The sequence below is a fragment of the Perognathus longimembris genome, chromosome 7, assembly GCF_023159225.1.
Source record: "Perognathus longimembris pacificus isolate PPM17 chromosome 7, ASM2315922v1, whole genome shotgun sequence".
Classification (NCBI taxonomy): Eukaryota; Metazoa; Chordata; class Mammalia; order Rodentia; family Heteromyidae; genus Perognathus; species Perognathus longimembris.
In genome coordinates, this window is record NC_063167.1 from 9,574,868 (window position 1) to 9,591,538 (window position 16,671).

Sequence of the window (16,671 nt, forward strand, 5' to 3'; positions counted from 1 at the left end):
TAGTGGTTTCCTCTGAACCTGTCCCTTTAGTGAACTATGTCAGGCAACTACGGATTTTTTCCCTTTTTAATCATAAACATTTAGAGAGAAAAAATTTTTTTTGTGGTCCCAGGACTGGGGTTTTAACCCAGGGCCTTGATGCTGTCTCTTCTTAGATTTATTTATTTATTTACCTATTTATCTATCTATCTATCTATTTATCTATCTATCTATCTATCTATCTATTTATTGATTGATTGATTGATTGATTGATTGCCAGTCCTGGGTCTTGGACTCAGGGCCTGAGCACTGTCCCTGGCTCCTTTTTGCTCAAGGCTAGCACTCTGCCACTTGAACCACAGCGCCATTTCTGGCCGTTTTCTGTATATGTGGTGCTGGGGAATTGAACCCAGGGCTTCATGTATGGGAAGCAAGCACTCTTGCCACTAGGCCATATTCCCAGCCCTCTCAGCTTTTTTGCTCAAGGCTGGCACTCTACCACTTGAGCAATACATTCACTTCCAGCTTTTGGTTGGTTAATTGGAAGTTCAAGTCTTACAGAGATCTGGGTGTTGGTGGCTCATGTCTAATCCTAGCTACTCAGGAGGCTGAGATTTGAGGATCAGCTTGAAAGTAGCCTGGGCAAGAAAATCAGTGAGCCTCTGATCTCCAGATAAGTACCAAAAAAACTGCAGTTGTGGCTCAAGTGGTAGAGCACTAGCCTGGAGCACAAAAGCTCATGGTCAACAGGCAGACCATAAGTTCAAGCCCCACGAATGTAAAGAAAAGTCTCATGGATTTTTTTTTCTGGCCCAAGTTAGCTTCAGACTGTGATTCTTTTTTTTTTTTTTTTGGCCAGTCCTGGGGCTTGGACTCAGGGCCTGAGCACTGTCCCTGGCTTCTTCTTGCTCAAGGCTAGCACTCTGCCGCTTGAGCCACAGCACCACTTCTGGCCATTTTCTGTATATGTGGTGCTGGGGAATCGAACCTAGGGCCTCATGTATACGAGGCAAGCACTCTTACCACTAGGCCATATCCCCAGCCCTATAGACTGTGATTCTTATATCTTAGCCTCCTGAGTAGCCAGGATTACAGGCATTAGCCACTGCCAGGCCTCTTATGATCTTAATCATAATCATGTTTGAAAAAATTAGAATTTTAGACAACGAGGTCTAAAATGGACTTTAGAAATTAGAATGAGCTGGGGGCAGTACTGAAGTTTGAATTCAGTGCTGTTCCTTAGCTCAAGGTTAGTGCTGTACTTAAGCCAACCCAGCTCTACTTCCAGAATGAACTAATTCTTTTCCCTTGTCATTTCCCTTTCCCTCTTCATTTTCTTCCCTTCCCTCCCTCTCCCCCTTCTTGCTTTGTTTTGTTTTGTTCCGGTCTTGGGCCTTAAATTCAGGGCTTGGGTACTTTGCCTAAGCTTTTTTGCTCAAGGCTAACATTCTAACTCTAATTTGGGCTTTTTTGGTAAATTGAAGATAAAGAGGCTCATGGACTTTACTGCCTGGGCTAGCTTTGAACAATAATCTTCAGACCTCAGCCTCTGGAGTAGCTAGGGTTTATAGGCATGAGCCACCAGTGCCTCCTCTCACCCTTAATTTTTTTTTTTTTTAAGTATTTGATTGAGGGCCTGCATGAGACTAGGAAAAAGAGGGGAGAACTGTGGAAACACTGACACTGATCAGCGTGCACTGTGCACATAATCTGACCTGTGGAATTGAAACCCCTTTGTTACAACTACTTAAAGTAAAAAATCAAATTTAATTATACCCTCCCCCCCATTTTGGATCAATAAAGGCTTTTGGAGGGGGGGTTGGTCATGGGACTTGAATTCACTGAGCTTTCATTCTACTGCTTTGAGCCACATCTCCACTTGTGGTTTTTGAGTGGTTAATTGGAGGTAAGAATTCCTTCCTTCCTTCCTTCCTTCCTTCCTTCCTTCCTTCCTTCCTTCCTTCCTTCCTTCCTTCCTCCCTCCCTCCCTCCCTCCCTCCCTCCCTCTCTCTCTCCTTCCCTCCTTCCCTCACACCAGTCCTGGGACCTGAACTCAGGGCCTGAGCACTGTTCCTGGCTTCTTTTTGCTCAAGGCTAGCACTCTACCTCTTGAGCCACAGTGCCACTTCTGGCTTTTTCTATGTATGTGGTGCTGAGGAATTGAACCCAGGGCTTCATGCATGCTAGACAAGCACTCAACCACTAAGCCACATTCCCAATTTTGTGTACTTTTAAAAATTTTATATTAATCAACTCAGAATTCTCTTATCTGAATTATGGGTAAATAGTAAGTAATATAGTGAATGCATATTGAACAAGTCCTGCAGTATTTTTTTGGTTAGTTTCCTTTTCCTTTTTTTCTTTTGCCTATCCTCAGTCTTGAACTCTTATGTCCCCATGTTAATTAAATATGAAAGTTTAAAAAAGAGAATGTCTTGATGAAAGTGAGTGTTAGAAAATGGAAAAATTTGTGCTTACTGATTGCATTGGTGGCTGTAGAACTAAAATACACAGGTCAGTTTCCTTTCTGCTTTTCAGAATGCTGTCACATATAGCATTTTGTAAGTTTGTTTTTTTTTTAATATTGTTGTAGGTGTGTTTGTCAGGGACCTATTTGTATGACTAGATCTTTCAGGCTGACCCGTATTTGTTCTGCAGTTAGAGAACTGAGAACCAGGTAGATGAGAATGGCAAGGAGAAGCTCATTGGGCATGTTGATGCCCAGAGTGTTGTGGAGAGCTGAAAACTGCTTGTGACTTGAACTAGCCTAAACTGGAACTATCCAGTTTTGAGTTGGCTGCTTGCCACCTCCCGGAGGCTTCTTCTTTTTTCTTTTCTTTTTTTTTTTTTGCTAGGAATTGTCTCACTGTGCTCAGCCTTGAGCAGAGGGCTGGTGCAGGGCTAGAGGGCCGCAGGTCTGGAAGGCAGGGCTGTCTCTGTGCCAGCTGTCTGGGTATCCTGTGGGAGGGGATGGAAGCTGCTGGGAACTCCCACTTTCACTGCTCTTTTCCACTATTAACCCTTTGCTTTAATGCTAACTTTCTCCCTTCTGCCACTTAAAAACTAAGGGTTGAAAAATCTGTTTCTGCCCTACCACTGCTTAGCTATGGCTCAAGTCAAGGACTTTATTATTGTAGAATTTTGCATTGTTAGGTTAGTTGTCTTTCCCTCTCCTTCTTTCTGCTTGGGTTGTGCTGTAGCTTGTTTTGGTTTGTTAGGCAGAAGGAATGAAATTAAGTTTAGGGATAAAGCTATAACTTGGTATCTTGTGGTGTGTGTGTGTGTGTGTTTTTGCCAGTTCTGGTGCTTAAACGCCAGGCTTGAGCACTGTTCCTGAGCTTATTTTGCTGAAGGCTAGCACTCTACCACTTCTGTCTTTTTTTGTGTATGTGGTAGTGAGGAATCGAACCCAGGGCTTCATTGCATGCTAGGCAAGCTCTCTACCACTAAGGCACATTCCCAGCCCTCTTGTGGGTTTTAATTTAATCTTCATGTAAAATTTAATATTGCTTTAAAGATTAACATTAATTCAACAAAACATTAATTCAACAAATTGAACTTCTAAAGAATCTTTTACAGTAAAATTTATTAAAAGAGAAATATGATTTAAAAATGCAAATCTAGGGCTGGGGATATGGCCTAGTGGCAAGAGTGCCTGCCTCATATACATGAGGCCCTGGGTTCGATTCCCCAGCACCACATATACAGAAAATGGCCAGAAGTGGCGCTGTGGCTCAAGTGGCAGAGTGCTAGCCTTGAGCAAAAAGAAGCCAGGGACAGTGCTCAGGCCCTGAGTCCAAGCCCCAGGACTGGCCAAAAAAAAAAAAAAAAAAAAAAAAGCAAATCTAAAATTGTGTTTTTAAACTTGGAAACAAAAAAATACATGTCATTAAAAACAAAACAAAAAGCCAGCTGGACACCAGTGGCTTAGCCCTACATGTAATCCTAGCTACTCAGGAGCTGAGATCTGAGGTTTGAGGTTCAAAGCCAGCCTGGGCAGGAAAGTTCAAGCCCAACGACTGACAAATAAACAAAAACTAAAACAAACAAAAAAAACCAGTATTATGCTTAAGCTGCAAATTTTTAATCGTCTACTTTGTTGTACAAAGTTTCTCTGAGGATTAAGGGAGTACATGACTAAGTGTGGCCTAATTTCTGATGAGAGTCACCATAAAATTACCAAGCCATGTTATAGTCAAGCTACAAATAAAGGAGCACATTTATTTTTTGCCTTGTTGGGGGCCAGGTTTGGGCTGTATAGAAAATGCATGTGTTCAAAGCTTTGCTCAAGTTCAGACTTCAGTAGGGAGATTGGAACCTCTATCAGGTATTTTACACAATCTTGTGCTGTTACCCCTTTTGGGTTGGGTTCACTTAGAGCCTCATTATGGTGGTCTCAGAAACCCCGGCACAATTTTCTTACACAAAGCTTCATGAAATAAGGAAAATGACATTCTCATTTAAAAAGGAACATTAACGTTTTCTGAATATTAGAACTAGCTAAGATTTTTTTTTTTTTTTTTGCCAGTCATGGAGCCTTGACCTCAGGGCCTGGGCACTATCCCTGAGGCTTCATGAATGCTAGGCAAGCAATCTACCACTGAGTCACATTTTTAACCCCATAGCCAAGATTTTTTTGTATATAATCATTTAAGTCTGTACTTTAGAATATAAACTAATTGGTTTTACCTACAAAATCTCTTTAACACTTGCTCAAATTATACACCATGTCAGTTTACTTCCATTAACAGACAGTAAAGTCATTTTTCCAGAATATCTTAAAATTTTTTTTTGCACACTAAACTCTCTCCAGATAGAAAGAATATCAAGTAAAATAGCTCTTAAAACTCATTTGCAGCTGGGTGTCAGTGGCTCACGCCTGTAATCCTAGCTACTCAGGAGTTTGAGATCCGAGGATCGGTGAGGCTCTTGTTTCCAATTAACCACCAGAAAACTGGAAGTGGTCCTGTGGCTCAAAGTGGTAGAATACTAGTCTTGTGCTGAAGAGCTCAGGGACCCTGCGTAGGCCCAGAGTTCAAGCCTCATGACTGCTGAAAAAAACAAAAACCAAAAATGGAAGTGGCCATATGGCTCAAAAGGGCCATGCCCTAAGTTCAAGCCTCACTACTGACCCCCCCCCCCCAAAAAAAAAAAATATAGCAGCCGAGTGCTGGTGGCTCATGCCTGTAATCCTAGCTACTCAGGAGGCTGAGATCTAAGGTTCAAGGTTCAAAACCCAGCCTGGGCAGCAAAGTCTGTGAAACTCTTATCTCCAGTTAACCATCAGAAAACCAGACGTGTCACTGTGGTTCAGTCATAGAGCAGGGCTGGGAATGTGGCTTTGTGGTAGAGTGCTTGCCTAGTATGCATAAAGCCCTGGGTTTGATTCCTCTGTACCACATAACAGAAAAACCCAGAAGTGGCTCTGTGTTAGAATGCTAGCTTTGAGCAAAGAAGAAGCTTAGGGACAGTGCCCAGGCCCTGAGTTCAAGCCCCACAACCAACTAAAACAGAACCTCCAAAACTGGCAAGCTAGGAGCATGTGGTTCATGCTGGTAATCTTAGTTCCTCTTGAGGACTGTGGTTCCAAGCCAGCCTGGGTAGAAAAGTCTGAGATTCTTATCTCCCAATTAACCATCACACAGCCAGAAAGAAGTGTTGTATGGCTCAAATGGTAGAGTAGTAGCTATTTAACAAAAAACCTTAGGGGCAATGGCTAGGCCCTGAGTTCAAACCCCTGGAGTGGCATACACACAAAAATTTTGCTAAATAGTTTTCTCCTAAAAAATCTTAACTCATATTGTAGACTTTTCTTTAGAATAGAAATATATGCTAAGGGCTAGAGGCATTGAGTATTTGCTTAGTGTAAGACCCGGAGTTCAAACCCCAGTACCACTCACTACTACTCCCCCTCCAAAAAAAAAAAAAAAGGAAAGAGGAAAGACCCTGGGTTATAGCAAAACTCTGCCCTCTAAAGGTAAGAAACATTTTCTTACAAGCAAGTGGGAAAACAGAGTTTAATAAAATAGGTCAGGACATTAAAGAAATTGGCTTCCTTAATAACTGTGTTTGGATTGCTGCTAATGCTATTTTTTTTTTTTTTTTTTTTTTTTTTGCCAGTCCTGGGCCTTGGACTGGGCCTGAGCACTGTCCCTGGCTTCTTTTTGCTCAAGGCTAGCACTCTGCCACTTGAGCCACAGCGCCACTTCTGGCCTTTTCTATATATGTGGTTTGAGGAATCGAACCCAATAAGGCAAGCGCTCTTGCCACTAGGTCATATCCCCAGCCCCTGCTAATGCTATTAAAGAAAAAAAAATGTAGTGGCAAATACCCTGGAACTCAAACTACTTTCTCTCACTTTCTTCTCTCTTCTCCTGCCTTCTCCCATTTTATTTTTATTTATTTTTTTTTTTTGGCCAGTCCTGGGCCTTGGACTCAGGGCCTGAGCACTGTCCCTGGCTTCTTCCCGCTCAAGGCTAGCACTCTGCCACTTGAGCCACAGCGCCGCTTCTGGCCGTTTTCTGTATATGTGGTGCTGGGGAATCGAACCTAGGGCCTCGTGTATCCAAGGCAGGCACTCTTGCCACTAGGCTATATCCCCAGCCCTTATTTTTATTTTTTGTGCACGTCCTGAAGCTTGAACTCAAGGCCTGGGTGCTGTCCTTGAGCTTTTGTGTACAAGGCTAGTGCTCTACCACATGTGCCACAGCTCCACGTCCAGCTGTTTTTGATGGTTAATTGGAGATAAGAGTCCCATAGGGGGCTGGTAGTGGCAAGAGCGCTTGCCTCTTATACATGAAGCCCTCGGTTCGATTCCCCAGCACCACATATACAGAAAATGGCCAGAAGTGGCACTGTGGCTCAAGTGGCAGAGTGCTAGCTCTGAGCAAAAAGAAGCCAGGGACAGTGCTGAGGCCCTGAGTTCAAGGCCCAGGACTGGCCAAAAAAAAAAAAGTCCCATAGGCTTTTCGTAAGCCCAGCTGGCTTTGTGGACTCCAATCCTCAGATTTCAGCTTCCTGAGTAGCTAGAATTGCAGGCACGAGACAGGGTCCCTTCTTTACTTTTGAGGGAGTGCCTTTCTTGGGGCTTGAGTTCAGGGCTTGGGTGCTGTCCCTGAGGGGTCCCCCCTCCCCCAGCCAGCAGTTTACTGCTAGAGCCACAGCTCCACTTCCACCTTTTTTAGTGGTTAATTGGAGATAAGAATCTCATAGACTTTCGTGATTGGTCTGGCTTTGAACCTTGGCCCTCAAAATCTCAGCCTTCTGAGTAGATAGGATTTCAGGCGTGAGCCACCAGCACTGGGCTCAATTCTCTTCTTTTTGAAATAGTAATTCCCCTCTACATTTCCTTTTTTTCCCCCTTCTTCTTTCCCTCCACCCCTTTTTTCCCCCCAGTGTTGCAGGGTGGTCAGACCCAGATTCTCAAATCTCTAGGGCATTCTAATATGTTCAGCAAGTACTCTACCATCCAACTTTATTCTCAGGGTCTTAGGATGTAGCTCAGGCTGATCTGATCTTGGGGTCCTCTGGCCTCTACTCTCTTGGTACTGGGATTGTAGGCTTGGACGGCCATGCCAGGGTGGGTGGTGGTAGAGAACTTTAATGTGAAGGTCATTTTAAAGTGATAGCAAACACTTTTAAGTACAGGTTTAAAATGTGTCTGTTATTCTGTGGAGTTGTGCTGGAATTAGAAAACATACAGTTAATAGACATGATATATAACCAAAGCTATGGTAGTTGTGTGATGGTTATTTGCAGTAGTAGGGAAAGGTTAGACACCTTCTAAATGTGCTGTGTCATGGTGCTTGAAGCCATTTTGGACTGTACCTGTTTTTCACTGAAATAATTGTAGGGAAATTGTTTGCCACGACTAAACAACTTTGGGCTAGCGTGTCTTACTGTGTAATTTGTAGGTCTTTAAACACAAACTGTGCCCCAAATGGTAGATGGCTTAGGCTACCTGGCGGGCACTTAGAGGTACCTTTTCTAACTGCTTGGTTAGAAATGGGAAATGGCAAGCTTCTTTCTCATTCTAGATGGGAATGAGATATAATTAGCAACAAAATTAAATTGGAAAAGGACAAAATCTGCAAAGTACATTTACTTAAGGAATTTGGCAAAGGCTACATGAATTGCATTACATTGGAATTCCACTTTGATCCGCATACCATCTTGGTTTATACTTTTTGAAGCATTTTAATTGCTTATAGAAGAAATATCTGATTTTTACAGAGTGTAAGAGAAGCAGCAAGTCTCATAATGTAGTTGAGAGTACATATCTTTTCATCTGTCTCTAGAATCCTTGGGATACCCTAAATACACTACTATGAAGGTGTTCTTGTTTTTCATGATTGATGGTTTTTGCTTTGGATTGAGTAGGAGGTTTTCTGAATTTTAGGTGTTGCCAGCCACAGGCCACAGTTCTTTGGAATTTAAACAAAGTATTTTAGGATCAGGATTGTTTTGAGAAGTGATAATGCATAGAAAAATAATTTTCTGCCTAGTTTGAATTTTGTGCTTACCAAAAAAATATTCATGTCAGAATCTGACCACAAGTGTGCATACATACAAAAATACATTCAATGTAAAATGGTAAGTACTTTGTGATGGACTCTTTGTAGTTGATCTTATATATAATTTTTTGGGGGGGATGGGTTGGTTGTGGGGCTTGAATTCAGGGTTTAGGTGCTGTCTCTGAGCACTCTACCACTTGAGCCATAGCACTACTTCTGTTTTTTTAGTGGATTGTTGGAAATAAAAGAGTCTCATGGGAACTTTTCTGCCTGGGTGGGCGGCCTAGCTTTGAACTGTGATCCTTAGATCTCAGCCTCCTGAGTAGCTGGCATTATAGGCATGAGCCACTGGCATCCATCTAACTTGTATATCTTAAAGCCAGCTATGGAATTTTAGTGCCCAAGGAAATCCACCTTTCTGAAAATGTCACATGATTCATAGTACTAGATTAACAAAGCATAGCCTGTCCATTTTTGCTACTTAATGTGCCCACCTGCCCACCTTCCTTCCCTCCCTCCCTCCCTTTCTTTCTCTCTTTCTTTTTTCCTATGTGTGTAGATACCAGGGCTTGAACTCTGGTTCTTGCTTGGCTATTTTTGCTCAAGGCCTGCGCTCTTACCACTTGAGCTACACCTCTAGTCCCTTTCTTTCTCTTTTTTCTCCTTTTTGCTGGTAACTGGGCCTTGAACTCAGGGCTTCCAGCTTGCTTGTCTTTGTTGTTCCACTGGTGCTCTTCCACTGAGTAATACTTTTGTTTTTTGCTGGTTAATTGGATTTGGAGTCTTACTAGACTTTCCTGCCTTCGGCTGGCTTTGAACTGGAATCCTGAGATCTCAGCCTCCTGAGTAGGATTACGGGCATGAGTCACCATGCAGATCTTCTTTAAAAATAGTACTGGGGTTTGAACCTAGGGCCTTGTGCTTTCTAAGTACAAGTGCTCTACCACTTGAGCCACACACCCAGACACATCAGAGATTTATTCCTTTGTTGAATAATATTCCTTATCATTATCATCACTGTTATTATTTTTCCCTGCACTTAATCTCTCCTATTTTAGCTAGGTACTGGTGGCTCATATCTATAATACTATCTACTGAGGAGGATCTGAGGATCCTGGTGCAAAGCCAGCCCAGGTAGGGAAAGTCCATGTAGTGGAGCTGTGGCTCAAGATCACTAGCTTTGAGGGAAAAAAGCCAACAAGGTACTGTCAACTATTTATGCTTTCTGTCATAGCTGGGATGACAGATGTGTATCACCATGCTCTCCCCCTTCCCTCCCCCCCCCCCCCATTGAGATTGGGAGATCTGGAGAATAATTTTTCCCCAAGACTGCCCCAGAACTCTGTCTTCCCGCATAGCTGGGCTGGCAAATATGTGTCACCACACTAGCTTTTTGTCTTGAGATAGTGTCTTGATAATTTTTTTTTCAGGCTTGGTTTCAATCTCAATCCTTGATGACTTTGCCTTCCAAGTAGTTCCAATTATATATGTGGACCATTGGTACCCAGTCTTACTGTTATTGTTTTTTAAGACAGGGTCTTGTCATGTAGCCCAGAAAACCTTAAACTCTTGAATCTTTTTTTTTTTTTTTCTCCTGTCAGTCTTAGGGCTTGAACTTGGGGCCTCGGCGCTGTCCCTGCACTCTTTTGCTCAAAGCTGGTGCCCTACCATTTTGAGCTCCAGCTCCACCTCCACTGTTCTGATGGCTAATTGGAGGTAGGAGTCTCATGGCCATTTATGTCATGGCCTTTCCTGACCAGGCTGGCTTCAAACCATAATCCTCAGATCTCAGCCTCCTGAGTAGCTAGGATTATAGGCATGAGTTACTGGTGCCCAACCTTTCTTTTTAAAAATACAATTTTATTGTTATTCTTAAAGTGTTGTACAGAGAGAGGGATTAAGGGGTTAACCTTTTCATAAGTTAGGTAATGAGCACATTTCTTTTTGGACAATGTTACCTTTTCCTTCACTTTCCCCCAGTTCCCCCCACCCCCACCCCCTTATCCCTGCCCACAAATTTCATAGTTCATTTTCCACATAGTATCTACTGAGCACCTTGACTGCATTTGTTCACCATTCCTCTCTCAGATTTTTTTTTTTTTTTGGCCAGTCGTGGGGCTTGGGACTCAGGGCCTGAGCACTGTCGCTGGTTTCTTTTTGCTCAAGGCTAGCACTCTACCTTTTGAGCCACAGCACCACTTCTGCCCTTTTCTGCCTGTGTGGTGCTGAGGAATCAAACTCAGGGCTTCATGCATGCTAAGCAAGCACTCTACTGCTAAGCCATACTCTCAGCCTCTTTTCTTAATTCTTGTGCCCTCCCCCTTGCCCTACCTCAAAATATGTTTGTTGTTTGTCATTCATGGGGCTTGAACTCAGGGCCTGGGTGCTATCCCTGAGCTTTTTCTCTCAAGGCTAGAGCTCTACCACTCTGAGCCACAGTGCCACTTTTAGTTTTCTGGTGGTTATTTGGAAATAAGAGTCCCAGGGACATTGCTGCTGGGACTGACTTTGGACCACAATCCTCAGATCTCAGTCTCTTGAGTAGCCAGGGTTACAGGTGTGAGCTACCAGTGTCCAGCTGTTTATTTTTATTGTTGTTATAGTTATCATAATCATCATTTTTGTTGGTTGTGGAGCTTGAACGCTGGGCCTAGGCGTGCTGTCTCTGAGCTCTTCGGCTCAAGGCCAGTGTTCTTCCACTTGAGGCAGCACCACTTCTGGTTTTCTGGCTGTTAATTGGAGATAAGAGTCTTACGGACTTACTTGCCCCTTGCCCCGGCTGGCTTTGAAGTGTGATCCTCAGATCTCAGCCTTCTGAGTAGCTAGGATTATAGGCATGAGCCACCAATGCTGGGTTCTCTATTGTATTTTTTTTTCAACTTAGATATTGGAAAAAAAATTAACAAACCACTTTTGTACATGATCCCAGATGAATACAACAGGCAAACTTTCTCTTATTAAAGCCTGCCTGCTTTCCTTCCTTCCTTCCCTCCTTCCTTCTTTCCTTCCTCTCTTCTTGCTTGCTTGCCTGTTTGCTTGCTTGCTTTCTTCTTTCTCTTTTTTGTATCATGGCTTGTCCATTCCAACAGCAGTGCCTCAGTTAACTTGGTTCCTTTTCCTCCAGGCTCAAAATAAAATCAAACTCTTCTTGGGTCAGGGGCTGAATTGAGTTTCTGCCGAGTGAAGAGAGCCATGTCTTTTAAGGGGCCACCAGTAGTTTTGTGAGCCTGGTGTAGGTTTTCAGCTCAGCCAGGGAGATGAAACGCCTCATCATCCGAACAAACTGTACATCCACCATGGACCATTTGGGGTTGTCCTCTTTGCTGGTTGTATCATAATGAGGATTGTTTTTCTCAAACTGCGTGTGATCTGGGTAAGCCTCCTTTACAATCCTCATAAGTCCCACGATGCCTGGCTCTTTGCATTTGCAATGGTAGGAAAAGGCTTCTTCCTCCAACTTCATGGCTCTCAGGAAGTTCTGAGCCCGGTAGTTTCGAACACCATCCCAGCATGCTGTCTGCTTGGGCTGTGCTTTGAGATCTTCAATGCCAAACTTCACATCTACGCCTTTCTCTAGTCCTTTCTCTAGTCGGCTCTCTGGCTCTGACTTCATCAGCCAGTACTTGCTTACATTCTTCCCACCATTTTTAGAGGCTGAAGTCTTCTGAGGGCTAGAGTTTTTCTCTTTAGCCAATGCCTCATCTGAGTTTGAAGTTTTGGAACATTTTCCTGAGAGTCCCTTCTTATCTAAGCTAGCAGTTCCAGCCTGCCTCTTCCGGGGTCTCGCCATGGTCTCTGCGAGGGGCTTACAGGCAGAGATTCCGGGAATCAACTGGGAGATGCTAGAAGCAGCTCAGCCATCCTACAGAACCTAAACTCTCTCCAGTTCTTGGCAAAGTCCTTTGCTCTTGCCTCTCTATTGTATTTTTAAGTTAATTTTTAAGTTACTGTTACTCTTTTAATACCTATAGCTTTGTCTAAAAGACAGCTTTGCCCTTTTGTCAGTTTCAACTTTGCCCATTAATTCAGTTAGCCATTAATCTCTTATCAGATCTTTTCTCAGTAGATATCTTTTCTTTTTAGTTTCTAAAGGCAGAAGAAATAATAAAACATGTTTTTACTCTTTTTTTTTTTAGAAGTTTTTCTCAATAGTAAATGCCTGAAACAACAACTTAGACACCTTTTTATAAAGTTTGGCTTTCAGAGTTTTTTGCTCATTTATATAGTTGAGTGTTGAAGTGCTTTTCAGAGTTCTTTTGTAAGAGTTGCACAACAGCTGTTAGAGCCAGCTCTGCTGTGATTTCATCCCTGAGGAAATTTACCTGAGAAAGACAGGTTGTGATACTCTTAGATTCTGCATAATCTTATGGACAAAAAAGCAGCAGGTTGCTTACTGGACACTAGAAACAGAACCACCAACTCTGTATTTTATCATACTGCTTTCTCTGACTCTCTCCTTTGATTTTTCCTTCCTTCTAAAAGCTGAGGTAAAGATCACATGGCAAGAAGCACAGGCAAAGCAAACCCAAGTCTCTTTCCACTTAAGCCATGAATTTCCTTCCAGCATTTTGCTGGTTAGTTGGAGATGAGTTTCTGACTAGCTAGGATTATCGGTTTGAGCCTCTGGTGCCTGGCAAGAGATTGCTGGCCTGGAAGTGCTAGAGATCTTCCTTGGAGTGCTGGGTCATGGGTGTGGGTCACTGTACTCTCTGCCTGTCTCCTTAATCATTGCTGAGCCTGAACATCTTTTCATTTTCTTATTGGGCATTTATATATCTGTAAGAATGTCTGTTTGCTCATTTTTGTTCTTTTTTTTTTTTTTTTTTTTTTGCCAGTCCTTGGCCTTGGACTCAGGGCCTGAGCACTGTCCCTGGTTTCTTCCCGCTCAAGGCTAGCACTCTGCCACTTGAGCCACAGCGCCCCTTCTGGCCGTTTTCCATATATGTGGTGCTGGGGAATCAAACTGAGAGCTTCATGTGTGGGAAGCAAGCACTCTTGCCACTAGGCCATATTCCCAGCCCCTGTTTGCTCATTTTTTAATCTTTTTTTTTTTTTTTTTTTTTGCTGGTCTTGGGGCTTGAATTCTGGGCCTGGGCGTTGTCCCTGACCTTTTTTTCTCAAGCTAGGTAGGACACTACCACTTGTGCTTAGCCTTCTGGGTTGCTAGGATTACAGGCATGAGCCATTGGTGCCCAGTTTGAATTTTTGTTGTTGTTGTTATGCCATTTTGAAGGTAAATTGAACATATCTCAAAATTATAAAACAAATATCCTAGTGACCTCACTATGCAGAATAGAAGTTTTGCTGTTTTTTCATGAATGTTACATTGAGGGAAAATTTAATGATACTAAATTATCACAGTAAATTTCTAATTTTAGGTGAAAGAAAGCAATTGCAATATAAATCCATATTAATGTGAATGGAGTAGTTTTCGTTTACTAAAATCTGTATAGCAATACTATGTATCTCACTCATTATTTGTTTTAAAATTACAAAATGAAGCTAGAGATTGGGAACTCACCTTTGTTATCCTAACTGCTCAACAGAATGAGATCTGAGGATTGTGGCAGTTCAGAGCCAGCCCAGGCGGGAAAGTCTGTGAGACTTTTATATTTAGTTAACCACCACAAAATCAGAAGTGACGCGGTGTGGTAGAGTGCTAGCCTTGAGTAAAAGAGCTTAGAACCACCACCCATGCTCCAAGCTTAAGACCCATGACTGACACCCCCCCCAAAAAAGGAAAATTAAACATTTTATAAAATGTAAAGAAAAACTTAAATGTTTTTGTCTGCCAGTACTTGGAATTTGGTTACATAGGTTGAAGAACACAACTATTATTTAAGGGTTGGGAATATGGCTTAGCGGTAGAGTGCTTGCCTTGCATGCACGAAGCCCTGGGTTCGATTCCTCAGTACCACATACTCAGAAAAAGCCGGAAGTGGTGCTGTGGCTCAAGAGGTAGAGTGCTAGCCTTGAGCAAAAAGAAGCCAGGGACAGTGCTCAGGCCCTGGACCTGGCTCAAGCCCCAGGACTGGCAAAAAAAACCCCAAAACAACAAATATTATTTAAAACAACAACAACTTACTTTCAGGGTTATGTAGTATGAAAGTTAAGCAGTTGACTAGCCATGTGTATGGACCTGGTTTTAATCCCTGGCATCACAACAAAAGTGGGGGAATAAATAGTTACATTTTGCTTTTAAATCATATTTTCTAAATTCAAAAGATGCCAGTTTGCTTTGGATCCTAGCCTCTTCTTTAGTCCTTAACTCTAGAAATTTGACATCCTCCTTGTCCCACCAGTCAGCTTATTTTATCTTGTTTTAGTGTTATTTTATTGTCTTTAAGTTCTACTAAGGGGTTTGAATTTAACAGGTCAGTTTGAAGTACAGAGCATCTTTTTGGGGGAGGGGTCAGCCATGGGGCTTGGAGTAGGGGGCGGTGTGGAGGTGGGTAGGCTCCCCGAGCTCTTTTTGCTTAAGGCTAGTGCTCCACTTCCAGTTTTTGAGCAGCTAATGGACTTTCCTTCCTGGGCTGGCTTTGAACCACAATCTCAGATTCTCAGCCTCCCTTGAGTCGTTAGGATTATTGGCATTAGCCACTGGCACCTGACTTCGGTACTTTCTAAGTGTAATTTTATTGTTATTATTAAAGTCTTGTACAGAGGTATTACCATCTCATTTCAATATTTTATTTGTTTTTTTTGCCAGTCTTGGGGCTTGAACTCAGGGCCAGAGCACTGTCCCTGGCTTTTTTTTTTTTTTTTTTTTTTTTTTTTTTGCTCAAGGCCTAGCACTCTGCCAACTTGAGCCACAGCTCCACTTCTGGCCTTTTTTTTATATAAGTGGTGCTGAGGAATTGAACCTAGGTCTTCATGTATATGAGGCAAGCCCTCTTGCCATTATATTCCCAGCCCCCTCATTTCAATATTTTTTAATGCAATAGTTAACTTAGAATTTTAGGCTACAAGTCCAAATCCAGTGGTTCCCTATGTCCAGTTTGGTCATACACTCCAATATACCAAATAAAGAGCTCAGTAATGATGCTTGGCAGAGGAGCTTTCTCAACCTGCACAGACAGCCTTAAGAACAAAGCACTTTAGCCCACTTGGAACCCTCTTTGAGTTATAGAAAGCTCTTTTTCCCCCTTTGGTGGTACTGGTTCAACAAGCCTTGAACTCTGGGCCTGGATGCTGTTCCTGAGCTTTTTTGCCCAAGGTTAGTGCTCTACCACTTGAGTCACAGCTCCACTTCAAGCCTTTTCTGGTACTTAATTGGAGATGATACTCTCCAGGACTTAACCTGTGTGGGGTTGTCTTCAGACCGTGATCCTCAGATCTCAGCCTCCTGAGATTACTGGCTTGATCTACCAGCACTTGACCACACAGAAGCTTTTGATTTACTAGAAAAAGAATTTGGGGTTGAGTATGAAAGCTATGTGTAGTTATAATCCTATCACTGTGTGACCTGGTTGGTCATTACCTGTCATGGTTTGGGGAGAGGTTTCTGTATCTCAGCACTTTACCAGTGCATTCTGGTCAGGATAAGCAAACCATTGTTAACTGGTGTGAAGTCTGTCCCTGCGGCTCTGCTCTCCCCTTTGGCCATCTATCCTTATAAATACATTGTTGGTTATTGCTGTCCTGGGACTTCAAGGTGGTTTGCCGTTCAAGGTGAATGGCATATATAGCACAGACATACAAAAAAAGATGGAGGCAGGGATGCTTGTCTTTTCTCCTACTTTTAGTTAATGCCTAGGCTCATGTAAGGAGTCAGTGCTAGTCTGAAAAAGCAGCTTAAGTATCTGCTACAACTGTCCATTAATGACAAGAAGAGAAAAATTTTGTGTTTGGATTACTATATGAAATTCACATTTATTTTCAAAATAAGAGAAAGCAAAGAAATTATATAAGCCTGGGTTTCTCACTATAGCCACTGCTCATCTTTGAGACTAGAGAATTCTTTGTTGTGAAGACTGTCCTGTGTACTACAAGACATTTGACAATATCTTTGGCCTCTCAATTACTAGATGTCTTCCAGTGCAGGCAGCAGCAGCTCTACTCCCAATGGAGTAGAAGATTTATGAATGAAATAAAGTAGCTATCCAGACTCTGGTCTTTGTGAGACATTTTAATACCAGTGTGCCCCTCCCCCCTGTTCATGCTTGGTTTACCTGCAGGT

General features: G+C 42.6%; 2 protein-coding genes across 2 annotated transcripts in view; one reads left to right on the top strand and one right to left on the bottom strand.

The window, feature by feature from the left end:
- The window catches only part of Spen (spen family transcriptional repressor), a 72,673-nt gene that overhangs the window by 27,861 nt on the left and 28,141 nt on the right, over positions 1 to 16,671 (top strand).
- On the bottom strand, positions 11,394 to 12,398 carry LOC125354613 (thymocyte nuclear protein 1-like). Its single transcript, XM_048350302.1, has one exon. It carries the CDS (start codon positions 12,280 to 12,282, stop codon positions 11,692 to 11,694), a length of 591 nt encoding a protein of 196 aa, XP_048206259.1. The 5' UTR covers positions 12,283 to 12,398; the 3' UTR covers positions 11,394 to 11,691.